At 59.2% G+C, this 27,036-nt stretch overlaps 1 protein-coding gene across 2 annotated transcripts in view; it reads right to left on the bottom strand.

Moving 5' to 3' along the window:
* Window positions 1-228: 228 nt before the first annotated feature.
* The window catches only part of GNB1 (G protein subunit beta 1), a 47,617-nt gene continuing 20,809 nt past the window's right edge, over window positions 229-27,036 (bottom strand). The window contains exons 2-12 of one of the 2 annotated variants that reach the window (XM_040987794.1): window positions 25,486-25,534; window positions 14,813-14,915; window positions 14,180-14,218; window positions 13,504-13,610; window positions 10,786-10,849; window positions 9,741-9,903; window positions 6,350-6,416; window positions 4,443-4,644; window positions 3,135-3,351; window positions 1,614-1,729; window positions 229-1,534 (exon numbers count right to left, since the gene is read on the bottom strand). In XM_040987794.1, the coding sequence (XP_040843728.1) occupies window positions 1,623-1,729; window positions 3,135-3,351; window positions 4,443-4,644; window positions 6,350-6,416; window positions 9,741-9,903; window positions 10,786-10,849; window positions 13,504-13,610; window positions 14,180-14,218; window positions 14,813-14,869 (1,023 nt within the window). In that variant the 5' untranslated portion in view covers window positions 14,870-14,915; window positions 25,486-25,534 and the 3' untranslated portion in view covers window positions 229-1,534; window positions 1,614-1,622. Of the gene's footprint in view, window positions 1,535-1,613; window positions 1,730-3,134; window positions 3,352-4,442; window positions 4,645-6,349; window positions 6,417-9,740; window positions 9,904-10,785; window positions 10,850-11,841; window positions 11,887-13,503; window positions 13,611-14,179; window positions 14,219-14,812; window positions 14,916-25,485; window positions 25,535-27,036 lie in introns of those variants that run through there. The other variant, XM_040987795.1, reaches the window with a different exon arrangement.

The following is a 27,036-nucleotide window of genomic DNA, read 5'->3' on the forward strand; positions in this document are numbered from 1 at the left end:
ACGGGGCCCACGGGCACGCATGCTGCTCACCTGCTGAGACAGCGGGTGCCTTTGGACGCCGTGTGCAGACCCTGGGACCATGGAAGATGAGCTGGCTGAGGTGGGAGGCATGCGTCTCCTGCAGGCCTGCGACTGGGGCTTCCCTGCAGCCCCTCTGGGAGTGTCAGCAGGTGCGTGGGTGGTGCAGGCCTGGTGAGCCTCTGGCGGCTGGAGTCACCACAGCAGAGCGCCTCGTGTCAAACTGCTTTATTACGTCTTAAATAACAGCACAGTTTAATAGAGGGTCTATCTTGCATCCAGCTTCCTTGCAGTACAGACTTAAAATTAAATACAAAAGGTGAGAGGGGAGAGGGCGCAGAGCTCTACAGAGGTGTCTGACAGGAGGGGGGGGGGGCGGTCAGCTGTACTCTCATTGCCAGATCCAGGCCCGCGGCAGGTCACGGCACAGGTTCGTATGAGACGGCGTGCCACACGGGGAGAAGCCACAGCTCTGATGGAGGGTGGGGTGGGGGTGGCCATGGCTGCCATGGAGGGCACAGCTGTCCCCGTGAGGTGGCCAGGAGTAGCTGCGTGTCCCAGACGCACGGCCTCCGGTGCAGATGGCTTGATTCCCGGGAGGCCGTGCGTGGCGGACGTGGGGCACCTGGGCTCTCCACCCTCTCCCCCGGAGCCAACAGCAGCCGCCTGCGACAGGCCTGGGCTTTTTGCATTTTTGTCAGAAATAAAGGACACGGTGACTTCTCCCGCTAGCCAAGCGTGCAGAGCTGTGCTGCTTCCGCCATGTGCGCACGGGGCAGGCCACAACTGGGGCGGAGTCCTGTAAGAACTTCTGAGCATTTCTACAGCATGCGATTCTAAGAATAAACCCACCCAGTACGGCAAACAATCAGCTTTTTAAAATTTAACTTAGAAAGTCTGAGATCATTATTTCCAAACATTGATTTGTACATTGTTCAATACACAAGTAAGCGAGGCTGCCCAGGCACACCCGCGCACGCTGCTCGGGGCAGGCGGGCAGGCAGCGTGTGCCTGGCAACGAGAAACGGGGCTTCTGGGGAGCTACGGGACAGAAGTGGACACATCTAAGAAGGATAAGGATGCTTCCAGAACCCTGCTACAAACACAAGTGGAGTTCAGACATGGTTACAAGGTTGGTACACCTCAGCTCGCTTTGCGTGGACATCACAGAACAGGGTCACGGGTCTAAAACTGAAAGGAACCAATGGGAGGGTGTCTGCCTCAAACGACACTCCTTCGCCTCCTGGGTAACATTTTATTATACTATTTCCTCTTCAGATTCATTCAAGACAAGAAGGAAACACGATGGCCCCGGAAGGGATGCACAGCTGGCTCTGGTCGCCGGCACGCGGCCCTGCTCGGGGGTTGTGCTCTTGGTTCAGCGACGGGTGCAGGAAGGTCTTGCCCTTTTGAAATGCTGAGGGTGTGGGTGTCCACGCTAGTGTGGTCGGACGGGAGACGCGGTCACTGCGGCGCTTCAAGGTCGGAATGGTCTTCCAGTCACTGCGGTGGCCGCCTGTGTGTCAGACAGAGGGTTACCCGGGGCTGTGCCTGGTGCCACCTGCAGCCCGCTGGGGATGGGTGCCCAGTTTTACCTGCTGGCCTTAGTTCCAGATCTTGAGGAAGCTGTCCCAGGACCCCGTGGCCACGGCCATGCCATCATCGGTCACTCCGAGGCAGCTGACGCGGTTGTCATGACCAGCCAGGACACCTGGGAGGGAACACAGCTCCGTGACCTCCAGGCACCGGGCGGAAGCGCCCCCGGCAGCCTCTGGAGTCTGTCCCCGAGGCGGGGATGGGCTGGAACCCTGTTCCCCACCACTCACACGGACTCAATACTCATGGGCCACGCCTGGGGGGCCAGCATGGTGGCACAGTAGCTTAAGTCACCGCTTCTGGTGCTGGCATTCCCAGGAGAGCCGGTTCAGGGCCCAGCAGCTCTGGCAGCTCCCTACTGATACACCTGGAATGATGGTGGAAGATGGCCCGTGTGCCTGGGTGGACCTAGCTTCTGAGCCACTCAGGGTGAGATGCAGCAAGAGCAGCTCAAACAAGAATGACAACCACAATTAAGACAGAAGACCTGCGGTGCCACACGGAGCTGTGGGATAAGCTGCCGCTGGTGGTGCTGGCATCCAACTCCCTGCTGACGGCCTGGGAAGATGAGGCAGGCCAGAGAGCATGGAGACACGGACAGAGCTCCTGGCTCCTGCCCTCGCAGTGGTCTGGGAAATGACCCAGCTCTGCTTCCAAATGCTATGCCTAAGAGGGCGCAGCTGGAGTCCAGGTGGTGAGTCTGGATCATCAAATGGCTATGAATAAGTTTCTGTTTGTAATCCAAGGAGTGGGGAGACAGACACAGTGTTCCTATCTGCTTGTCCCCCCACAGACCACCAGGGAGCTGGGGGCTCCCGCACAGGGGACAGAGCACCGTGAGCCGCTGCCTTCCCAGGCCTGGATCACCCGGCACTCTGTAGGGAGCAGGGGACTGGGTGCCCAAGGAGGCTCAACCAATTGGCTCCTCGTAGGCCCCCAGGTGTCCTCTGCTCCCCCAGACTTGGTGGCTGCTCTGTGCGGGCAGCTCTAGGTTCCGGGTGGCAGGTGGCCCCGCGGAGGGCGGGGCCTTCCCCTCTGCCAATCATAGCCCACCCATGTGGGAGACCTGGCTTGTGTTCCGGGCCCAGTCCTGGGCACTGGGGGCATCTGGGGAGTGGACACTGGATAGGAAGATCTTTCTCCTCAAAAAGCAAGACAAGCAAACCCCAAAAAACCTTGAGAAGCTGTGTGTGGGGCAGATGCTGTGGCAGGGTGAGCTCAGGGCCCTGCCAACCAGTGCCAGCCAATGCCAGCCACTCCGCTTCTCATGCAGCTTCCGACCAACACACTGCCACGAGGAAGCCTCAGGAGGCGGCCTTGGCACTCAGCTGCTGCCCATCTCAGCTCTGGCTGTCGCTGCCGTTTGAGGGGCAAATTAGATCTCTCTCTTTCCTCTTCCCTTTATCCTATCATTTTGCTTTTCAAACTTATCAACTTAAAAGAGAATTCTGACGTCAAACAGGAAAGCATCTGCCCCAGGCGAGCCAGGCCCCCCTCGCTCCTCCCTGCCCGGCGCCTACCTGCCCTGTCGGCCTTGAGCGCGTCCCACACGTTGCAGTTGAAGTCATCGTACCCGGCCAGGAGGAGGCGGCCGCTCTTGGAGAAGGAGACGGAGGTGATGCCACAGATGATGTTGTCGTGGGAGTAGGTCATGAGCTCCTGGTCGGCGCGGAGGTCAAACAGCCTGCAGGTGGCATCGTCGGAACCGGTGGCAAACGCGTTGCCATTTGGAAAGAACTGTAAGGGGAAGCCGTCGAGAGCATGGGCCGGGTGGTCCCGGCGGGGAGGCAGGCAGGGGTGCTGGGACACATAACAGCGAGATGCGTCATCGCTAAGCAGCCGATCCTGCCCTGGCTGTCAGCCTGAGGTGGGACTTGTACAGGAAGGGGGATGGCAGGGCAACGACCAGCCCTGCGCTGACCAAAAAGTCCAGAAGCTTCCATGAGCCTGGCAGGCCAGAACACTGCTCTCAGCAGTTGTTCAGGTACCTCTCCTGTGGTCTCCAAGACACCCACTCAGGTCCTGGACAGGGGAAGAGCGTGGTCACAGGAGCACCACAGCCCAGCACCGGGAATGACAGCCAGCTGGCAGCAGAGGCCAGCAGCACCCAGCCAGGTTCCCTGCAGAGAGTTCTGAGTGCACCAGTGAGGGAGTGAGGGGCTGAGTGTGCCAGTGAGTGAGGGGCTGAGCGTGCCAGTGAGTGAGGGCTGAGCATGCCAGTGAGTGGGTGAGCGAGTGAGGGAGTCAGTGAGCATGCCAGTGAGTGAGTGCGTGAGGGCTGAGTGTGCCACTGAGTGAGTGAGGGCTGAGTGTGCCAGTGAGTGAGTGAGGGGCTGAGCGTGCCAGTGAGTGAGTGAGTGAGGGCTGAGTGTGCCACTGAGTCAGTGAGGGCTGAGTGTGCCAGTGAGTGAGTGAGGGGCTGAGCGTGCCAGTGAGTGAGTGAGTGAGGGCTGAGTGTGCCACTGAGTGAGTGAGGGGCTGAGCGTGCCAGTGAGTGGGTGAGTGAGTGAGCATGCCAGTGAGTGAGGGCGTGAGGGCTGAGTGTGCCACTGAATGAGTGAGGGCTGAGTGTGCCAGTGAGTGAGTGAGGGGCTGAGCGTGCCAGTGAGTGAGTGAGTGAGGGCTGAGTGTGCCACTGAGTGAGTGAGGGGCTGAGCGTGCCAGTGAGTGAGTGAGGGCTGAGTGTGCCACTGAGTGAGTGAGGGGCTGAGTGCACCAGTGAGTGAGGGGCTGCGTGTGCCACTGAGTGAGTGGGGGCCTGAACGAGCCCCCCGAGTAAGGCGGCACTCCCTGGAGGTATCTAACCGCTGGGCAGTGGGCACACTTACACAGATGGCATTGATGTCCGACTCGTGCCCGGTGAACGTCTGCCGGCACATCCCTTCTCGCACATCCCAGAGCTTGGCAGAAGCGTCACAAGCACCAGAGACAAACAGCCTGGTGTCAGGAGCGAGGGACAGGCTCATGACATCCCCAGTGTGGCCGGTGAAAGTGGTCGTCTGCTGCCCAGTCTCAATGTCCCACAGGGCACTGCATCGGGAGCAAAGGACAACGGGATGAGTCAGGTCAGAGCCCTGGCCGGGGGCTCGGTGTGAGGGGGCCCTCCCTTAGGTCAGAGCCCTGGCCGGGGGCTCGGTGTGAGGGGGCCCTCCCTTAGGTCAGAGCCCTGGCTGGGGGCTCAGTGTAAGGGGGCCTGCGGCTCGGCTCCCAGCACAGGTGCACGGCCCTCCCTCAGGTGCCATGCGCAGGCTCCTGTACGACCAGGAGGGGGAGGTGGGCGGCAGGATGCCGCTGACCCAGGCCCTGGAGGGAGAGACCAAGGCCATGCATAGCCGCTGCAAAGGCCTGATCTGCCTGTAGACGCGGGCTGCTCCGAGCACTCTGAGGTCCCTGTGTGTCCCTCCGGGGTCTGAAGCACAGGGCACTTTTGGGTTTCTGCTTCTCAGGATGACCAGAGGTGAGAGACCACCAGCACCTGCTTGGGCAGGAACGACTCAGAAGGCAGACTTGCAAGGTGACGGTCTCGGCTCTTTAGTAAACTGGCTGCTCACGTGTGCAAGAGGGATTCTAGAGATTACCAAGTGAGTGCGGAGTCAACAGAGACTCGACAGCTCTGCCAGGCTGCACTCCCCGCACGAATACCTGCTGTCCTCCACTGCAGCCAGGCCCTGCGCGAGGTGACGGACCCCTCACGGCGCCCGAGCCAGGGCCTGACGGGGTCCCAGGCCACTCCTGACCCAGCTCCCGGCTCAGCTGCGACTCTGCGAGGCAGACAGCTCTGGTACTTGGGGGCCCTGCTACTCATGTGGGTGACGCAGACTGGCTCTGGTCTGCCTGCTGCAAATCTGGGGGTGTGAACCACAAAAGCAAAGCCTCTTTCTTAGTGCCTTTTTTGTTGTTGTTGTTAAAGACTTATTTTTTGAAAAAGAGACGAGGGAGAGATCCTCCACCTGCTGGCTCCCTTCCAGATGGCCACAACGGCCAGGGCTGGGCCAGGCAGAAGCCAGGGGTCTTCCGGTGGTGCAGGAGCCCTGTACTCGGACCACCCTCTGCTGTGTGCCCAGGCCATAGCAGCGAACAGGTCAGAAGTAGGGCAGCCTGAACAAAAACCAGTGCCCAGTGAGATGCTGGCACTGCAGGTGGGAGTAGTACCCGCTATGCCACAATGGGTTCTGTGCTTCTGAAACAAATTTAAAACATCAAAAAAGGAAAATAAAGGCCCTGGCGCAATAGTGTAGTGGTTAAGGTCCTCGCCTTGAGCGCTCTGGAATCCCATATGGGCGCCAGTTCTAATCCCAGCAGCCCCATTTTCCATCCAGTTCCCTTGTGGCCTGGGAATGCATTCGAGATGGCCCAAAGCTTTGGGAGACCTGGAAGAAGTTCCTGGCTCCTGGCTTCAGATTGGCTCAGCTCCAGCCGTCATGGCCGCTTGGGGAGTGAACCATCGGATGGAAGATCTTCCTTTGTCCTCCTCTCTGTATATCCATCTTTCCAATAAAAAAAGTAAATTAAATAACAATAATAACTTTTTTTAAAAAAAGGAATATACAGAGAAAAGAATGCAGGCACTAGCTGAAGCTCCCTGTTAGCCACAGCTGGACGCATCTGACCGCGGGCTCGGCCGCTGCGGCTCGCTGCTCCGCACGAGGCCACACAGACGCCCAGAGAAGGGCGCGATGTGTCAGTGCAGACAGCTCTGACGGCCAGCCCCACGCACCGCAGGCCGGCCACTCACCATGTGGTGTCTCCGGAGCTGGTGACGATCTGATTGTCGTCCAGGAATCGGCAGCAGGACAGGTAACCTGGTGAATAACGCACGCGGACCATGGCTTACACCGAGCAGCCCAGTCCCACCGCTTTGAGCACGCACAAGCGACGCTCAGTACGAACACCCAGCACCCTGTGTGTCACTGTGTGTCGAGCAGACTACAGGACAATGACCACGGCCCCAGCGGCCACAGCAGAGCCGTGTCCTCACCCGGCACCTGCTGCCCCCTCTGCTGCCATGTTCACCACAAGGCAGGCTGGGACAGGTCCGCAGCGGGCCAGACGCAGCAGCCCTGGCAACCAGGGCAGATCTGGGACAAGGACAGAGAACAAAGGCACCCTCAAGGGCGGTCCATGGCCACCGAGGCTCCTGGAGCTGAAGGTCAGAGTCCTGGGCCCGGGGTGAGCATCAGGGCACACGGGACATCAGGGTCAAGTCCCAGCGCTTGTTCCTGATGCCATCTTGTGCCCTGGAAGGCAGCCCAGCACACTGTCAGTACCTGGGCTGACACCTGGCCGCCGCCGTCAGCCTGGCCCAGCCCTGACCACCGTAGGCATCCAGGGAGGGGACAACAGGCTGGTGTGCTCTCCTCGGCTCTGCTGCTCACACACTCTACACAGTGAGCTGACGAAGCTGCAGGGACGGGCACCACCCTCTTCTGATGGCAGTGACGCTGTGCCCAGTGGGGGAGGGGGCCCAGGCGGGCGGGGGGGGGGGGCTCACGGCTGCTGACACACAGAGGGACACATGTGGATGCCCACCTGAGCAGTTTGGGAATGAGCAATGCAATGTGGGCGTGTCCATACGACTCCCCACTGGGAACCCTGCTTCTCCCTGGAACCCTGCTATCCCTGGCGTGAGCTCTACTCAGTGACCCCAGGTCAGTGTCCGGCACACAGAGATGAAAAGCACATGGCCAGCAAACCCCCTGCTGCGAGGCCTGGCCGCTGGCAAGGACCCACCACTTGGTCAGGTGGTGACTTGTTGGGGCTTTGTGCCCCGCACAGCTGGGACCCCAGTGCAGAGTACAAGAACATAGGACAACATGGGACCACAGCGTGGCCCCGCAGCTCTCAGGAGGACTGTGGGTCGAGCATTGAAGCAAAGTGACCCCACACTGATCCCATAGCCTGACCTGGGAGCAGAGCCTGATCCCCTGAGCACAGGGCCTCCCTAGCCAGAGGAGCCCACAGGGCATCTGCCAGCAGGCAGAGCAGCAGCGACCTGAGCCACTGCTAGTCAGTCCCAGGCCCGTGCGTGGAGCCAGGCCTGCTGCAGGGATAGCGTCCAGCCCTGTGGGCAACAGGATCAGCAGGAACATCTAGAGGGGCACCCAGGAACCGGCTGGCACACAGACCGATGGACAACCTGCAGCTCTCCAGGAAAAACAGGGGCGAGAGAGAATCACCCCGGACAGCATAGGGCAGAGCAGGGTTCTAAAGGAAACGCTGAATGAACTTTCCAGAAAGCTCGCGGGCTCCCAGGGTCCAGCATTGTGGTGCAGTGCTTTGAGCCTTGCCACATGGGTACTTCCGGCCCCCTGCTGATGTGCCTAGGAACAGGGAAGGTGGCGGAAGCACCCGGCAGACCCGAATGGAGCCCCTGGCTCCTGGCTGCTGTGCCCATTTCAGGAATGAACCAGTGGCTCTCTTTCTAAGACAGGAGTTGGAGGCAGGGTCTCGGAGCCTCACTCTGCCAGTGGCAGATGCTGCCAGGATGGTGAGGCCCAGGAGGAAAGTCCTTCTTTGCTGCATCTGTTCAGCTGGTTAGTTTGGAACGCAGCTGTCTGCTGAAGAAGGGGCAGTAGCAGCAGTATTTGTTTCACTAATTGCCACAGCTTCCTGGGCTGCATGGTGAAACAGCAAGTCGGGGCAGTGTCGCCATGGGAACAGCAAGTGGGGCAGTGTCGCCGTGGGAACAGCAAGTCGGGGCAGTGTCGCCGTGGGAACAGCAAGTCGGGGCAGTGTCGCTGTGGGAACAGCAAGTTGGGGCAATGCCACCATGGGAACAGCAAGTCAGGGCAGTGCCACCATGGGAACAGCAAGTCAGGGCAGTGGGGCAGTGTCACCATGGGAACAGCAAATTGGTGGAGTGTCACTGTGGGAACAGCAAGTCGGGGCAGTGTCACCATGGGAACAGCAAATTGGTGGAGTGTCGCTGTGGGAACAGCAAGTCGGGGCAGTGTCACCATGGGAACAGCAAATTGGTGGAGTGTCGCTGTGGGAACAGCAAGTTGGGGCAGTGTCGCTGTGGGAACAGCAGCCAGGGCAAGGGGTGGAGTCCTCCCCCGCTTCCCCTTAGTACCTCATGAGCTCAATCTTAGCCACCCCAGAAAATGTTTTTAACTGGTGTTTTCTGACAATACACAATTTGCACAATGTAATGAGGCCTCATTCACCTTTCAAAATGTTTACGCCAAAATTGCCTCATCTTTAGCTTGCTGACCATGAACCTTGCAATGCGGCCCACACCCAGGAGCTGAGACCATGTGTCGTGCAGGGACACCTGGCGCCTGCCAGTGGCATCGAAACCCATCTGTGTGGCAGCCAGAAGCACACTCAGCACCTAGGAGCAGCCCCGCCTGGCCTCCGTGGCTACATGGCTCACTGTGAATGCAGCGAGCAGCGACACCCCAAAATAGGAGACTGTGTGGCTCACATCTACATGGTGCTTTTCTGGAATATCTGACCCTCCCTCTAGCTTGTTCGCAATAATCTAAGGATGGGTAAGAGGAGCTCTGGGGTGTCCCGGGTGCTGCACACCGCCTCCTCGGGAAGGGGCGCTCTGGGGTGTCCCGGGTGCTGCACACCGCCTCCTCGGGAAGGGGCGCTCTGGGGTGTCCCGGGTGCTGCACACCGCCTCCTCGGGAAGGGGCGCTCTGGGGTGTCTCAGGTGCTGCACACCGCCTCCTCGGGAAGGGGCGCTCTGGGGTGTCCCGGGTGCTGCACACGGCCTCCATGGGAAGGGGCGCTCTGGGGTGTCCCGGGTGCTGCACACGGCCTCCATGGGAAGGGGCGCTCTGGGGTGTCTCAGGTGCTGCACACGGCCTCCTCGGGAAGGGGCGCTCTGGGGTGTCCCGGGTGCTGCACACGGCCTCCATGGGAAGGGGCGCTCTGGGGTGTCCTGGGTGCTGCACACGGCCTCCATGGGAAGGGGCGCTCTGGGGTGTCCTGGGTGCTGCACACGGCCTCCTCGGGAAGGGGCGCTCTGGGGTGTCTCGGGTGCTGCACACGGCCTCCATGGGAAGGGGCGCTCTGGGGTGTCCCGGGTGCTGCACACGGCCTCCATGGGAAGGGGCGCTCTGGGGTGTCTCATGTGCTGCACACGGCCTCCATGGGAAGAGGGTGAGGTGGCGCACCTGTATGCCCAGCCAGCTCACGACTCACGCGGACGTTCCCTTCGCGAGTTTTCAAATTGTAGATGGAGCAGATGTTGTCCAGACCACCACAGGCCACGTAATTGCCAGACGGGGCGTACGCACAGGTCATGACCCAGGAAGAGCGCAGAGGGATGGCATGCACCTGGAGGCGGGGACACGGCGAACAGATGCTTCCCAGGTCAAATGCGAACCCCTCCCCCGCCAAGGACCCCAAGTTTATCGCGGTCATCAGCACCCACAAAGCACGACTAGGAGACTCAGCATTGGACTGCTGACCCACAGGGGGCTCACCACACTCACAGCCCCACACCAACGGAGCAGAGGGCACGTGGCCGCTGTGTGTCTTGTGAATGCACAAAACAGCCATTTCCATCTTGGAAATCACCATCACCCGCTTGGCCACAGCCATGCTAGACTCCAGCTGGACCGGCCCTAAATCTCCCAAAAGTTTCTGCCCTCTCCCCTACCCAGGAAAACGCATCCAAATTGGATGCTCACATGCATGTTAAACAAATTATTGCACTTCTATAATAAACAACTCTGGATTAAATTTTTCAAAGGTTTAATTTCTATCTCACAGCAGAATGCCCCTCAGAGTGAGCCGAGCATGCTCCGAATGGTCAGTGTCAGCTCAGGAGATGCTGAGTGCTCACCTCCTCTCTGCAGTGCCAGCTCAGCCTGTCCAGGCGAGACCCAGCGGCTCTGTCACCAACACACAGAGTCTGGGAGTAGGCATTTAGCTCAGGGGGCAGGACCCTCCAGCCCAGCTCAGAGTGCCTCGCGCCAACACCAGCTCCATTCAGGATATGCCTGTGGCTGACGCTGGCAAACTGGGAGGCCCAGATTGAGACTCTGACTCATGGCTCAGGTCTCAGCCCAGCCCCAGCAGACATTTGGGGGCGACCCATGAGAGACGGGCCACCTGTCATCTCCCCTAGTGCCCAGCACTGCCTGGTGAACACACTCAGAATCTGCCGCCTTGTCCTGCCTGGCTCTGCAAGGAGGGCCCCCTTGCCCCACCTACCTTGTTTGTGGTGTAGCTGTCCCAGATGATAAGCTTGCCATCCTGGGAGGCGCTGACGAGCAGCCTGTAGAGAGAAGACACACGAGTCAGCTGAGCCTCGGCCCAGAGTGGCAGGCGTGATACCACGGCCAATGCCTGTTCAGGGGGTGGATAAGGACCACCACATTCCTGCTCCTGGTCGGGAATGAACGGATTGGGATCTGTCCCAGCTCGCAGCACCGGGGACCCTCTCCACCTGAGCTGCAGCTGGAGTGGGGGGGAGGGGGGGCCAGGGAGCATCAGGAGGTGCTGGCTGCCCACTGGGCTAGGGAGCAGTGCAAGACAGGCAGCCAGAAGCCTCGACATGAAGAAATGGAGCTCGGATCCGACCCAGGTGCCGTGCCGTGGGATGCAGGCTGTACACCAGCCCTGAAATGCCACGTTCCCTGGGCCCAAGGCTGCCCACAGACTCTCAGGATGGTCACAGTGAACCCTGCGACTCAATAGCAACACCTCTCAATATGACAAAGCAGAGACCACATCCAGTCCACAGGAAGCTGGGCTCCCGGCCGGTTAGAAGGTGATGGCCCCTGCAGGGGGGACAAGGAGCAGCGGAGGCCAGAACCTTCCAGGGCAGCGAAACTCGGAGCAAGCTCGTAATCCGTCGTCTACGACTTATTTATTTATTATTTGAAAGAGAGAGGCAGAAACAGCTATTCCACCCTCTGGTTCACTCTCCAGATGGCCGCAACAGCCAGGGCTGGGCCAGGGGATTCCTCCAGGTCGCCCAGGCGGGTGCAGGGGCCAAGCACCATCCTCCGCTGCTTTTCCAGGCCACTAACAGGGAGCTGGATGGGAAGGGAAGTAGCCAGGACACGAACTGGAACAAGTGGCAGCTTAACTCGCAGTGCCACAGTGGCAGGTACCAGCAGCAATTCCTCCACGGCTGCAGACAGCGCGGGCAGGGTCACCTTCAGGAGCTCTGGGGGCACGTGGCTTAATAATTGCTGACTGCTGAGTGGGGAGTCAGCGGGGATAAGTCCCTAATCCCAGGGGTGGAAGAAGACACCTCCTCACCTGCAGTCAGGGAACGAGGCCTGTGTCTGTTCACTGGCCAGTTCACCGAGACGCCACCCACACAGAGCACAGTGTGAGGGGCTGGAAGTTAGCCACACAGCTCCAGGCCCCGTACGTGTGTGTGTACGTACGTACACACACACACACACACACACACACACACACACACACACACACACACACACACACACACACACACACACACACACACACACACACACACACACACACACACACACACACACACACACACACACACACACACACACACACACACACCCCACCACCCCCCCCAGGCCCTGCCTCTGGTGTGTGTCACCTGGTAATCTCTCCACCCATGCACAACTGCAGCCTGGGAGAGGAACGGCCCAGCAGAGCCCTGACCCTCAGTGACCCTAAGTGACAGAGGACCCTTGAAATGCCAGTGACCGCAGGGCCTCACAGCCTGCACTCCTGTTCTCAGCCCAACTCCGCTCCCCGAGATACAGCAAGGGATGGGCCGAGGGCCTGGGGTCCTGGTCCCCACACAGGGACCCGAGTGTCAGTCAGTCAGCCCCGTCCTCGATGTCACAGGGATCCGGGGAGTGAGCCCATGACAGAACTGTGCTCCCTTGTCCCACCCACCTCTTTGTGGCGGGCACTCCTGGGAAGTGGGCATGTGGTAACAAGGCCTGCACCATCCTGCACTCAGGTCGGCCTCCTGCTCCTGGCTCATCACCCCGATCTCCCAGCAAGGCAGACCCCGGGACACTCCCTAACAGCTCCTTGCCACCCTGGGGAGACCTATGCTGAGGCCCAGCCCGGCCTTTGGGAAGTCGACCAAGACGGAAGCCCAGCTGTGTTCAACCGAAGCCTGGGAGAAGTCCCAGTGAGCGGGCAGCCTTGAGCTGTGGGCCACAGGCAGTGAATGGCAGCTGCCCGCCAGCCGACTCCCGTGGACCCGCCCTCAGTGCAGCGCCCACCCCGCTCCCCGCTGCCTTCTGTGTGGGCTGACTGCTGCATCCGTAAAGCACTGGAGCTCACATCTGCACGTGAACTTGTATGGGACACTGTACACAACAAACTCAAGATAGAATCCTTTGTCCCCAGGCTCTCTGCTCCAAAGCAGACATGTTTCTGCGAGAGCAGAGACAAGCAAACACAGGCCCCCAGACGCCTCCTCAGAGCGCAGGGAGCTGGGGCAGAGCACATGCAGGGAAGTGGACTCACAGGGTCCTCTGAAGGACAGAGCGCGGCAGATGTCACTTTATTAGCACCCACAGTGATGCCACACAACAGCCCAAGGCAGGTGGGGCAGGACACAGAGGCAACGGGGTCAGGGGAACGGCCCAGATGAGGGGCGACAGTGAGCCCCAGGAACCTCAGCCTACACTGACCCCACAGCTGTAGTTTCAGGGTTCACCCCGTTCCTCTGCAGCCCCTGGAGTGGGGCCGAAAGGCACAAGTGAGAGACGCACAGAGCCATTAGGTGACTGTCTCAAGGTCATGCGAGGACACAGTGGCACTGACAGAGTTGAGTCCAGCAGCGGAAGGGAAGAGGGCAGTGTGCAGGGAGCCTGGGCCTCCAGGCAGCTGCCCACGCCCCGGGGCCGGACACACACAGACCTGCCCGCTGACCCCTTCCTCCTGTCCTCACACACACACGCTGGAAGCACTGCTTACCTCGAGTCCGTGCCCCAGTGCATGGCGTAAATCTTGGCCAGGTGCCCCCTCAGCGTCCTCCTGGTACGCATCTGGATCCGTCCCACGGGGTCGATGTTGTTTGTGATCTTAAAATGAATGTTGGCGGGTTAAGTGGGCGCGGTTCTCCCAGCAGCCAGGGCCCAGCCCTCACTGCCTCTAGCTAGGCCCCAAGCCTCTCTCCCACCCCCGGCACAGGCAGGGTGTGGCCGGATGGACTCCCAGCTGGCCTGCCCCCGCTTCGGGGTGGGGGTGACTAGCCTGGGTGCCGCACTTGCTCCCTGCTCACACTTTTTTGTGGCCACCACGGCCATCAGATCACGACCCCTCCATAGATACCACCCAGCTCCCATCACCTCCTCACGGGGTCACCACTTGAGCTCAGCTCTACACCACCCCTCCTGGCTGTGTACATCGACTGAACAGACTTCTCTGAAAGCAGCTTTCCACATGCAGCCCTAGAATGGCCAGGTCACGGGCCTGAGAAGCCCAGTTCCGAGGCGGCTTCTGGTCATGTGGACAACCCCTCAGCAGGTGCACGGCTGCCGCCGGGCTGGCACAATCACAGCTGCACTCTGCCGGGCCTGTCCCTAGGGTGGCCCCCGCACTGGCCGCGGGGCTCGGGTTCCAGAGGCTCCAGGCCGTTGGCAGCCCTTACCTGAGAGAGGGTCGCGTCTGCACAGGCCTTTCTGGCATCCTGGAAGGGACAACAGGAGGTTAGGATGTCAAACCCCTTCCTGTGAAGAGCTGCGGTGTGGAGGGGCGGCCCTCACTGTCCCGGGGCGGAGGGGGCTCAGCAGACAGCCAGGGAGAGCTTCGCTGAACTCAGACAAGACAGAAGAGCATGCGGGGTCCGCAGCCAGGCCACACACTCGGCTGCCAGACGCTGCGCCATGCGACACCAGCAACCCGTATGGTTACAAGTCTGAGACCAGCTGCTCCACTTCCAATCCGGCTTCCTGCAGATGCACTTGGGAAAGCAACAGGAATCGGCCCAAGAGCTTAGGCCCTGCATGGGAGACCTGGAGAAGCTGCTGGTTCCGAAGTCACACACCAACACAGTGGCCAGGAGGCTCACAAAAACTCACAACCAGAGTTGAGACAATGGTACAAAACGGTAACAGGTTATACAGAAGATAACATCCTGAAACTGTGCTCGGCCACCAACTGTCTAGAGCCACAATTAGCCTGCACTGGACCAAGCAAGACCCAGTGCCATTTCCAAGCCCGCCCGCTCGCTGCAACGGGTCCTCCCGAGATGGCCAAGGAGCCAGAGAGACTCGCCACGCACCCGGATTTGGTTCTTCAGCTGCTCGGCCTCCTGCCGCAACTGGTCGAGTTCGCTCATCTTCCAACCTCGGTGCTCCTTGGTGCAACCTCAAAGAATCCGGGACCTGTGGTGGAAAACACAGCGACACTCAGAGAAGACGAGCAGTGACGAAGCCAGCACCGAGTCCCTGACTTCCAGCAGCATTTTCTGCACAGGTCTGGGACCCCTAACAGAATGAGGGGCAGTGCTGAGAGGGGCAGCGCTGAGGGTCCACGCACAGCTGTCCCAGCAGCCAGGACCCGTGAGAAGACGTCTCAAAAGGCTGACCCTGTAGCGTCAAGAGGACACAAGCAAATGTCCAGTGTCGGATTCAGGGACAACCCTCTCCTGCCCACACAGCTCTCGGTTCATCCTCAGGGACACCAGTGCTGCAGCTGGCGGGCTTAACCCACTGTGCCACAGCAGCTGCACAAGCCAAGGGCGACCACAGGCTGTGGGAGGTGGCAGACCTTTCAGCCACTCGAGCACGTGGCTGAGGACAATCATGATGCCCTGGGTCCATTACGCAAGGCACCAGGACACCATTGCATGTCCCATTTCAAGGCCAAAGGGCGCAGGCTAGCACAGTGGTACATCTGGCAGAGCCACATGGGCCCTGACCAGTGTGTTGGCTCACGACTTCCTCCAACCTGCTTCCTATCCAACTCCCTGCTCACGTGCCCAGGAAGGGCTGAGACGATGGGCTGACCATCTGGGTCCCCACTGCCCACGTGGGAAACCCAGCGGAGCTCATGGCTGCCCAGGCCTGGCTGGGGGGCGGCTTCAAGAGCTAAGTCAGCAGACGTGGGATGTGTGTCTCTTTCTGTACTCCAAATAAATCTTAACAACAACAACAAACACCAAGGTGCTGAAGCAGGGAATATACTCAGCAGGAAATATCTCGGTGACTGTCCGTGTCCTCCAGACGACACACAAGCCTTAGCTGCCAAGTCCCGGATCCAAGTACTCCTATTTGTGCACAAACGCATTATCATCCTGGGAGATCTACTCCAACCACGACGAGGCAAGAACATCTCCCCGCACCAAACACTGCTGTGCGAGGCCTGTGGCCAGCACGCCAAAGGCAGCTGCACAGCCTCCAGCAAGGGTGAGGGCCAGGTCCCCTAGCCCCACTGGAGTCTGCAGAGCTACCAAGGCAGCCCCCAGGACAGGGCGACAAGAGGACGCAAGGCAGACGGCGCATGCTTCAGGCTGCAAAGCAAAGGACAGAGCCAGCCTTAGCCTTGCTGGGCGGGCACGGCAAAGGCCACGCCGTGAGGACAGGCCCCTGCTTCTGGCTTCACACATCACTCGCAGGACAATCTGCAGGACCACCTGGACCAAGAGAACACCCAGGTGCTGGCCTGGACACACCGCGGGTGGGGCTCATCTCCACAGACCTCCCAGCAAACCTCAGACTGCCCGAGACTCACGCTCAGGACCAACATGTGCACACGGAGCGATCTGAGCAGGGAGAAGAGCGGGCAGGCCGCTCCCCAGCTCTGGGCTAGATACAGGGATGAGCAGCATCCAGCAGCAACCGTGTTGGGACAACATGAGGGGTCTGCGTGCCCTCCGTCCACGCACACACACACGAGGACGAGAAGTCTGCTGTTGGGCACTGAAGACATTCAACATGCAGACCAGAGAACATAATTTTCAACAAGTCAGAAAGGCCTGACAACAGACTGGTCTCATTCGCTCTTTCCCTCCTGCGCTGCACACCGCGCCTCAAGGAAGTGGGTTCTGGCCTCGGGATGGGGAGCATCATGCACCCAGGACTGAACAGGCAGCAAGAAACTCGCCACACCCTGCAAATTCTCCCCAACGTCCCGGCCACCCCACCCACCCTGGAGAGGCTCAGGCTGGGCCATCAGCCGCACTTCATGGTGCCTGGAGGACCAGGGGGAGCCCAGGCGACAGGGTCAGTGGTGCAGCACGCCCAGGAAGGGGCAGCTCTCTGTCCCCCGGCACCAGCACCGGACACGGTTAGCTCTGCCTCATTGAGAGCAAACAGGCCCGTGGGCCCAAGGAGCACTGACCCTTCCTGCACACGCTCGGTGTTGTGTTAAAGCAGCAGCCCCAAGCCTTCCCCAGCTCCGGGACCAGCCGTGCGGCCAGCTGGGGACGCCTGGAGATGCCAAGGCTCACGCGGCACCCCTGCCCAGCCGTGTGGCACCACTACTCCGACAGCAAGAACAAGCATTTGCTGAGGCAGACTTACGCTTTTTCGCGCCTGCTTTTCTCTTCACTCTCCTGGTACCCCCAACCTTCTGGGCACCCCATCAAGCCTCCACGTCCTCAGCCAATGTCAGAGCTAAGCGCCGGCCCTGCTGACGTGGCACACCTGTGGCTCATCCGCTAAGCTGGGACCTGCTGAGCCCTCACAGCTGCCTGGGCTGACCTACATTCCCGGGGGGCCTCGCCGCTCTCCCCTCCACAAACTCCTAGCAAGTCACGGGCACCTGGGGTGCATACCACCCCGCTGACTGTCTGCTCCCTGCCCAGTGTCACGGGCAGCAGCACAGGACACCCCAGAACCCAGCAGCAGCTCCCAAGACACACACGACAGACAGGTGTAAGGGTTAGGCCTTATTGTAAGCTCTGGCTCGAACACAGGTGTGACTGTTGCCCAATCAGTTTATCTAATCTATTCGTGCAGATGAGCGCTGGGGTCACCTACAGCACTGGCCTACGGGGAGAACGGAACCAGACATCGGATCAGGACGTGACTGTAAGCCTCCCAGCGGCTAAGCCAAGGTCAAGGACCAACCTCAGGGCACTGGAACACTCGCCCATCAAGCACACACAGGGCACTGTAACACTCACCCAGCAACCACACACAGCACACACCCAGGGCACTGTAACACTTGCCCATCAACCACAGCACACTCAGGGCTCCCAGCCACACTGTCCACAAGCCTGAACACCCTACTGAGCCCCGAGCAGCACCTGTGCCAGGCTGCACTGATCGGTCAGCTCACAGGTCCCCTTGCCAGCCACAGGCCCACGTGCAGGAGACTCAGTGAATGCACCAGTCTGTCTTCCAGTCTGGCACTTCAGGCTGCACTCCCCTCCTGGCTCTGCCAGAGTCCCCCTCCAGCCCCTCCTGGTGCGCGCTGGGCAAGAAGCACTGAGGACTGGGTGGCTGAGTCCTTCACTCACACGGGAGACCCAGAGGAGATTTGGGCTCTCAGCTTGGGCCGGCGCCACCCATGATGTCCACCCAGATGTGGACATGCATAACCAGCGGGTGGAAAGAACCTGTTTCTCTGCCTTCTCAATAACATAACCCTATAACCAGGCACAGCAAGTGGGCGACGTCAGAGGGTAAGAGCAGCCGATGCTGCACCACAAGCTCCCGGGGGCAGGGGGTGGCTCTGCACGGTGCTGAGAGGGTCTGACCAGATACCAGGGAACCTGACCGAGGACCAACTGGGCACGTTTCAGATGCGGTAACTGAACAGGTCTTATTATTAAAGGTGTCACGTGTGTAATGACCTCCACCAACCCGGCAGAGGGACAGGCCACCCCTAGAGAGACCCATCCCCCACATCTGGGACCTGGGAGGCAGCTGAGCGGTGCAAGCACATGGGGCCCCTGCCCACATGGAGACCTAGCTGCCTGGGCCTCTTGGCTGTGGCCCAACCCCGACCTGGTAATGTGGGCCTTGGGCGAGTGAACCACCGATGACAAACTCTCCCAAATAGTAACAAATAAACCTAAGTGAACATACCAAACGCCAGGCTGGAAAGGGGCCTGAGCAGGTCAGTAACCATCAGGTGACCGGGCTAGGTATGCACTTCATCAAACCAGCTAATTCCAGCAGTGGGTCCCTTAGCTGACGGGCTGCACCCCGCATGCTCCACGGGAAGGCCTGGGCGACAGCTCCCGGCTCCAGGTCAGTTGGCCTGACATTGGCCAATGGCAGCATCGGGGAGTGGGGCACTGGATGGGCATTCCACCTGCGCCTCCCAAAGAAATACACAGAGAAAGGAGTTCTTTCAAACCCAGACACCCTCTTCAGAGAAAATCGGGGCTGATTCACGGTGACATGAAGCGAGGGGCCTCCGTCTCAGCTGCGCCACCTCTGATCGAGCCCCTGCTGGTGGCCTGGCAAAGCAGTAAGGATGGCCCAAAGCCCTGGGGCCGCGCACCCACAGGGGACACTCCAAAGAAGCGCCTGGCTCCTGGCTCCGGATTGGCTCAGCTCTGGCTCTTGTGGCCACTGGGAAGTGAACCAGCAGCTAGAAGATTTTTCTGTTTCTCTTCTCTGTATATCTGCCTTTCCAATAAAAAAAAATAAATAAATAAATCTTAAAAAAAAAAATCCTAAGCCAAAGCAGCGCTTGTCAACACCATCAGCCACACGGCACTCACTCCGCACCGTGTGACCGCGGGAGCAGGCAAGGCTGGGCAAACGGAGCGGGCACGGCGAGGAGGCTGGCAGCACCGGCCCATCCCCAGCGTCTCCATGCAGGCTTCCCGTAATGGCACAATCCGAGGGCGTGACGGGCACCCACCCAGGAGGGTCCCACAGGGAACTGAAGCCACAGCGCGCTGTGGCACAGCCACCACACACCTGGCCCTGTCCACTGCATGAGCGGTCATGAACAAAGCCAGGTTCTTTACTGGCCCCAGCAGAGCCCGTACCTGCTGGCCGGAGGCGTCCGTGACAGGGTCCTTCAGGAGCCGCCCTTCCTGTGCTCCTCTCTGCCTTTTCTTTCTAGAATAACTTACGTTAGGTGAGATCCCTCAGTTGGCCCAAACCAGGAACTTCCTCAGAGCCTCCGTGCGGGCCCAAGCACCTGTGTCTTCCGGCAGCGTTTTCCCAGGTGCACGGGCAGGGAGCTGACAGCAGCGGAGGAGCCAAGATCCAAACACGGCAGTGTGACAGGCAGACGAGCCAGCCCTGCGCGCAGGTGCAGAACTTTGCACGGGCCCTTAGGGAACTCTGAGTACACGGGCAGGCATGGTCGTTCCCTTCCTGCAGACCACTGGGACCATGGCCTTGACCGTGGGCTATGGAGGGACGGAAGGCCCTTCAGGGGAGCATGGGTCTCTCAGTACTGAGTCCTGCGCACTCTGGACATAAGTCTTGTCTACATGTAAGATTCCCAAACTTATCCTGTTAGCCTGAGGCTAGAATGCCATGCTCTTCACGGATGTCCTATTCTGCGCTGTCTTCGAGGTCCTGCCCAACACCAGGAGTCACCGTCTTCACAGAGACCCTGACGTCACCTCTGCCTGCCCAGCCGTGCTCCACGGGGACACCTGAACCGTGAGAAGCTGGGGAAGCAGCCACGTGTCTCCCCAGAGCCCGTGGCAGCAGACACGGGGACACGGGCCACTCCTCTCCCTCCACTCTCTGGACACTGCAACAAGAGTCCACTTGGAAAGAGGGCCCTCCTGCTTCGGCCCATGCAAACCCCCTGCTGGGGACGGGCAGCTCTCCCTCCAAGAGAAGATTGTTACAGCCAACATGCAGCTAGGATCAAGTTGTTCTTAAAACCATCTTGGGGATTAAAAAAGAGAAAGCCACAATAGTGTAACAAAGTTCAGGTTACTAAAAAACAAATGCCAAGATGGCCACTTGGCACAGCAACACCCGGAGGACGCCCACATCCACACCTGAGCACCAGGGCTCAGGTTCTTCTCCACGCGACACTAGCTTCTGCTGACACCTGGGAAGCCCAGCCCAGCCCAGCCCCGCCCAGGCCCTGCCCTGCTTAGCCCTGCCCAGCCACTGCAGGCACTTAAGCCCAGCCCAGCCCAACCCTGCCCAGCCCAGCCCAGCCCAGCCCCGCCCAGGCCCTGCCCTGCTTAGCCCTGCCCAGCCACTGCAGGCACTTAAGCCCAGCCCAGCCCAACCCTGCCCAGCCCAGCCCAGCCCAGCCCCGCCCAGGCCCTGCCCTGCTTAGCCCTGCCCAGCCACTGCAGGCACTTAAGCCCAGCCCAGCCCAGCCCTGCCCAGCCCAGCCCAGCCCAGCCCCGCCCCGCCCAGGCCCTGCCCTGCTTAGCCCTGCCCAGCCACTGCAGGCACTTAAGCCCAGCCCTGGCCCTGCCCTGCCCTGCCCAGCCCTGCCCTGCTTAGCCCTGCCCGGCCCACCCCAGCCCTGTCCTGCCTGGCCCTGCCCAGCCACTGCAGGCACTTAAGCACTGACCCACCAGGAGGCAGAAGACATCTCTGCACCTGTCTTTTAGCCCCACTTTTAAATACATAAAAATAAAACAGGGTAGAGGCTGGGGCGCCCCAGCACAGGAGAGGAGGGGATCTGGAGATCTGTGCACGAGCATAAGCAAGCAGGCAGAGCCCCAGGCCAGCATGCCTGCAGACATGGTCTGAGGACCCAGGCACAGGTGTGTGTGGGCCCTGGACAGGTGGGTAAGGTCCCAGGCCAGCTGCCAGCAGACAGGGTGAGGGACCTGCATGAGTAAGTACAGGCCCGGGATAGGTGGGCAAGGCCCCCACACGCTCATGGGATCTGGGGAGATGCGTGAGGGAGGACTGCTGAGAGAACATTACAGGGCCAGGCGGCACGGCCTAGTGCCTAAAGTCCTCACCTTGAACATGCCAGGATCCCATATGGGCACCAGTTCTAATCCCGGCAGCTCCACTTCCCATCCAGCTCCCTTTTTTTTTTAAAGATTTCATTACTGGGCCCGGCGCAATGGCGCAGTGGTTAAGGTCCTCGCCTTGCACACCCGGGATCCCATATGGGCGCCGGTTCTAGTCCTGGCAGCCCCACTTCCCATCCAGCTCCTTGCCTGTGGCCCGGGAAAGCAGTGGAGGACGGCCCAAAGCTTTGGGACCCTGCACCCGTGTGGGAGACCCGGAAGAGGTTCCTGGTTCCCGGCTGCGGATCGGCACAGTATCGGCCATTGCGGTCACTTGGGGAGTGAATCATCAGACGGAAGATCTTCCCCTCTGTCTCTCCTCCTCTCTGTATATCTGACTTTGTAATAAAAAAAAAATAAATCTTTAAAAAAAAAAAGAGAGAGAACATTACAGCGAGCAATGACTTCAGGGGGCCAGCGAGCAGACCACTGCACTTGCAGATGAACAAGCAGGCTGGGCCTGGTGGTCTGGAACAGGGGAACCAGAGGACCTTTCTGGGTCAGACCACTACACCTGCCCACGTGGGAGCCCCGAGCTGGGGGGGTTGGGACTGACTGCCATCTGCTGGCACACACAAAAGCTAGGACTGGGAGGCCTACCCGGAAGTGCTGAACCACAATACCCACCAGTAAGTGGCATGGGGCGGCCCACGTTAGGCTAGGGTCACGGCTTTAATATGCACAAGAAAACCCGGTCTGAGGGCAGAATCTTGAGGGATTTGACGCCTCAGCCCTGTGGGGCTGTCATACCCACTAGCTTGCTCAAAGGCTAGGGGTGGTGATGGGGTGAGCTAGGTATGACCACAGAACTCAATACTTATGGGAAGTGGAGTTGGCAACAGGCTGGGCTGGTCCCGACTGCAGCACCCACAGAAAGGCCTAGACTGGGGCACACGATGCCAGGCAGGGGCCTAGCACAGGCTGGTACATGGGAGGGCCAAGTCTGCGAGTGGGCCTGGTAGGGGAACTCCCCTGTGGGCAGTAGCTCCTGCTGGTGAACACAAGCCAAGTCAGGGTTGGGTGTGGCCAGACCAGGCAATGCTGGGCAAACCAGAGCACAAGGGCAAAGGCTGGGGCATGGTAAGCTGGGTCAGACTGCCACACCTACCAGCTTGCATGAGAGCTGGGGATGGGGACAAGCCGAGCAGGCCTAGGCCATAGCACTAACTGGCAGGAGTTGGGACCGGGCCAGGCCAGGCCAGACTGCAGCATCTGAGCTAAAGGGATCTTCCTGCTGGGCTGTGGGCGAACAGGAATGGCGATGTGCCAGACTAGACTAGTATCTAGTACCCGCTGGCGCTTGCAAAAGCCAGAATGGGTGTGGAATGGGCTGAGCTAGCTCATGGCACCAGCTGATCCACATGAGAGCCAGGTCTGGGGGGTGGGCCATCAGGACTGGGCCAGGTAGGGCTGGGCTGCAGCACCCACCAGTAATAGCTGGAATAGATGTGGGCTGATCTGGCAAGCCACCGTATCTGTCAGTGAATGCCAGGACTGGAGGTGGGTCAAGTCAAGCTGAGCCAAATACCCACTGGTGTGCACCAGACTGGCAACTGGGAGCTGGTCTGACAGGGGAGCTTATGAACAGCCTATTTAAGACAGATCCTGCTGGTGAGTGTGAGAACTGAGGTTGGGGGCAGTCAAGGCCAAGCCACACTACGGTATCCATTGGCATATACATGGGTCCAGTCTGGGGCTGGGCTGGTCTAGTCTTCAACAGCCATTGGCAAGTGCCAGAATCAGGACAGGGTGTAGGCCAGGCCAGGTTGGTGCAAACAGCCAGCAGTTCACATTAGGGTCAGCCTTGGGGCTAGCTGGGCTGAGCTGGGTTGAGCTGGGCTGAGCTGAGCCAGCCTGGGGGCTAGCTGGGCTACAGCACCCTCCAGCATGAGCTGGGACCATGGGCAGGCCAGGTGGAGCCAGGTGGCAACACCTGTTGACAAATGCCACAGCAACACAGGCCAGGCCAGCCAAACTGGGTCATAGCATCCACCACCACATGCAAGACCCCTGGCTGGGGGAGAACCTGGCTGCAACAAGTGTTGGTCCACAAGTGCGCCGAGTCTGGGCACTGCATCCTGCCAGCACATGCAAGGGCCAGGATGAGTGTAAGTCTCATGAGACTGGATAGCAGTGCCCCTGGAAAGTACAAAATCTGGGATGGGGACTGGGCCTAGTAAGGGAACTAGTGCTCGTCCACTGGGTCATCAAGTGGACTAGTGTGCATGCGGGCCAGGCTGAGGGCAGGCTGGGCTAAACAAGGCAGCAGCTGAGGGCCAGGCTGAGGGCAGGCTGGGCTGAACAAGGCAGCAGCTGAGGGCCAGGCTGAGGGCAGGCTGGGCTGAACAAGGCAGCAGCTGAGGGCCAGGCTGAGGGCAGGCTGGGCTGAACAAGGCAGCAGCCCACTGGCATACGTGTGCACTGGTCTGTGGGGTGAGCTAAGCTGAGCTAAGCTGCAACACCCATAGGTAAATACAAGAGCATCCAATTGGGATGCAACATGGACCGGACTAGTCTGCTACACTGGCACACACAGGAACTGGCCTGGTTGGGGTTACTGGGGGTCACCCCAACTGGACCACTGGACACAAAACGCTGGCCACAGGTGCTGGGGTCCGTGTGATGGATGTGGAAGACAGGAAGATGTGAAGAGTATCGTTCCTTTGCAGGCAAGGCCGCAGGGAACTTCCCGCTGTGTGGCAAGGCCCGGTGGATGTCTCTACAACACCTGAATGCAGCTCCGCCTCCCTTCGCATGGACACCGGACAACCCCACTGAGTATTCTGTAATCTATTTAGGCATTGTCTGCCTCTGCGAGTTACTGTTAAGTATCAATGGGAGCTTAGAAACTGATGTTGCTGTTGCTGTTTTTTAGCGAAAAAGCTGTTATTGCTGTTACAGCTGCATCCTGTGGCAATAGCTAATCAAGGGTGCTAACTCCCCCTTTTGATCCTATGCTAATCAAGGGTGTTCTGTCTTCAGGTGTAGTGGGAATCTATTCTTTCCCTCTTTCTTTGATCTTTTAGGGCCCTTCCTTCCTTGACTGTCTCAAGATCAAGCTGTAGAATGAGAATTGTGGTAGGAATGTGTTACTGATTGATATGCACCATCTATTGAAAACTTTTTGCTAGCCTTAGGTGAAACAAATGGCACAGTTATCTTTAGAAACACCCACTTGACCATGACGTAAAAAGTCTGAGCCAGAGTTTGACTGATTTTGTATAAATAAAGCGGACAGCTTTTGTGCGTCGTCCATTATGATGAAGTCTTAGTGGTCCGTCTTTCTTTCCTCTTTGTGCCTCATCCACGCACCCTTCGCGAGTTCCGAGCTCAGCTGGGGCTGGACTCCCTTCGCGAGTTCCGAACTCAGCTGGGGCTGGGCTCCAGCACACGGGAGTCATAGGATTTGTGGTTTGACCTTGGAGAGCATACATCAGGCCTGGGCGTCCTTGACTGCTGAGGTCAACACGGTGCATGGCACGCCCAGGTACATGAAAAGGGCATGATGGCCAGCTCGCTGGGGCCTGCACAGGACATCAGGGGCCACGTCAGAAGACGGAGAACAGAACAGGTTGGCCAGCTCTCCTGGCCACGCTTTGGCAGCAAATGCCCGGGTGAGTGGAAGCACCGGGGTGGACCCTGTCAGCCAACGGACCTTGGGAGGATTTTCTCAACCTTGGAGCAGCGAAACCAACAGCGTTTCAGAACTATGAAAAGCATTCAAGCAACACCCTCGGATCCTTGTCTAGGTCACCAAGTGGACACTCCCTGCCCGGTACTGACCTGCTCTGGCAGCAGCCTCCCCCGCCCCAGACACAGGAGGAAGGAAGACTGGGAGCATGTGTCTGCCTGCCTTCCCTCACACCTCAACCCTCTCCTCCCTACTTGGACCCTCTGGGCCCGCATTCTTGCCAACTGTACAAACATAAAAAATAAAATAAAAGTTAAAAATAGTAATAAAAAATAAAACAGAAGCCCTAGAGAAACTTAACTACTATATTGCAACAACTGGTGTGTATCAATCATACCAGAATTACCTCGGTTCAGAAGCACTTCGGGTCTGGTCTCCACCACATGTAAGTCAGTCTGTAACGAACAGAAAAGGCGCTATTTGCATTCAGGTTATAATGAAATATCCCATTTGCCGACATTCTCACTTCAGTAGGAACACGGATCACCCCTCCCCGCCACTGTGTCCCCCCAAACTCCTTAACGCCACCGCAGTCATTTGTTCCTCAGTGGGGAGCGGAACACAGAGCCAAGTGGGTCAGCCCGTGAGCCCTGTGAGTGTGGGTCCGGTGGGGCCTTAGCTCACCTGGCTCGGACCTGGGCCCACCTGCGAGCTGTGGACAGCTGGCCCAGGCCCACACGGAGGACATGGCAGCCGCCTGAGCCCTGCAGGGACATCCGGACCATCCCAGAGGAAGGGGGACAAACACCAGGCAACTACCCCGGCCAAACAGAGACTCTACGGTGGACGGTCAGCCAGTGGACATTGAAAGGGCTCCCTCACCCTTGGAGTGCGTGCCACACTGGGACCCAGGTTGGTATCAGGTGGCCATTCCCCATCCCTGGGCACTGGGGTAGTTGGGAAGCTGGGTATGGCTTCTCCGCTCACCCCCAAACAGGAAGCAGAGGTGGGGAATCCGGAATCCCATCCACTTCCCCCAACCCTTGACCCAGCCCACTCTGATCAACTGTGTTAACATCATCTAAAATTTAAAACCAGAAAGAAAAAAGAAAAGAAATACTCCCAGGTAATTACCATGAATTAACAGAAAAGTAAGGGACTAGGCTTGAAATCTGTAACTACAGGAATGTAACAATAAAAAGGTACTGGGCTCAGTCTGGTAGCCTAGTAGCTAAAGTCCTCGCCTTGCATGCACCAGGATCCCATATGGGCGCCGGTTCTAATCCCGGCAGCCCCACTTCCCATCCAGCTTCCTGCCTGTGGCCTGGGAAAGCAGTCGAGGATGGCCCAGAGCCTTGGGACCCTGCACCCACGTGGGAGACCGGGAGGAGGCTCCTGGCTCCTGGCTTCAGATTGGCGCAGCTCTGGCCATTGTGGCCGCTGGGGATGAATCAGCAGATGGAAGGGCTTACTCTGTTTCTCCTCCTCTCTGTAAATCTGACTTTACAATATAAATTAAAAACAGAAATTAAAAAAAAAAAAGAAAAAGAAAAATGGCACTGCAATTCCAGCAGCTTTTAGAAACTGCTCTACTCTGGACAAAGAACCCTTAAACAGAAGAGCGACAGGCACGTGGGGCAGGGCTCCCTTCTGGGGGACAAAGAGCCCGGGGGCAGGGCCAGACACCGGACACACAGACCCACTGAAGTGCTCACTTCAACTCATGATCTGTGCAAACAAGGCCTGCTGGCCAACACACCAACAGAGCCAAGCTCCCGGGCAGAGCGGGGCCAAGGGACCGGTCCCTGCTCCCGCGTGGGCGGCCAGCACAGAGCCCCCTGCTCCCGCGTGGGCGGCCAGCACAGAGCCCCCTGCCCCACAGAGCGGGGCCCAAGGGACCGGTCCCTGCTCCCGCGTGGGCGGCCAGCACAGAGCCCCCTGCTCCCGCGTGGGCAGC

Source organism: Ochotona curzoniae, unplaced genomic scaffold (genome assembly GCF_017591425.1).
Source record: "Ochotona curzoniae isolate NIBS_2020 unplaced genomic scaffold, NIBS_Ocur_1.0 contig_4792, whole genome shotgun sequence".
NCBI lineage: Eukaryota > Metazoa > Chordata > Mammalia > Lagomorpha > Ochotonidae > Ochotona > Ochotona curzoniae.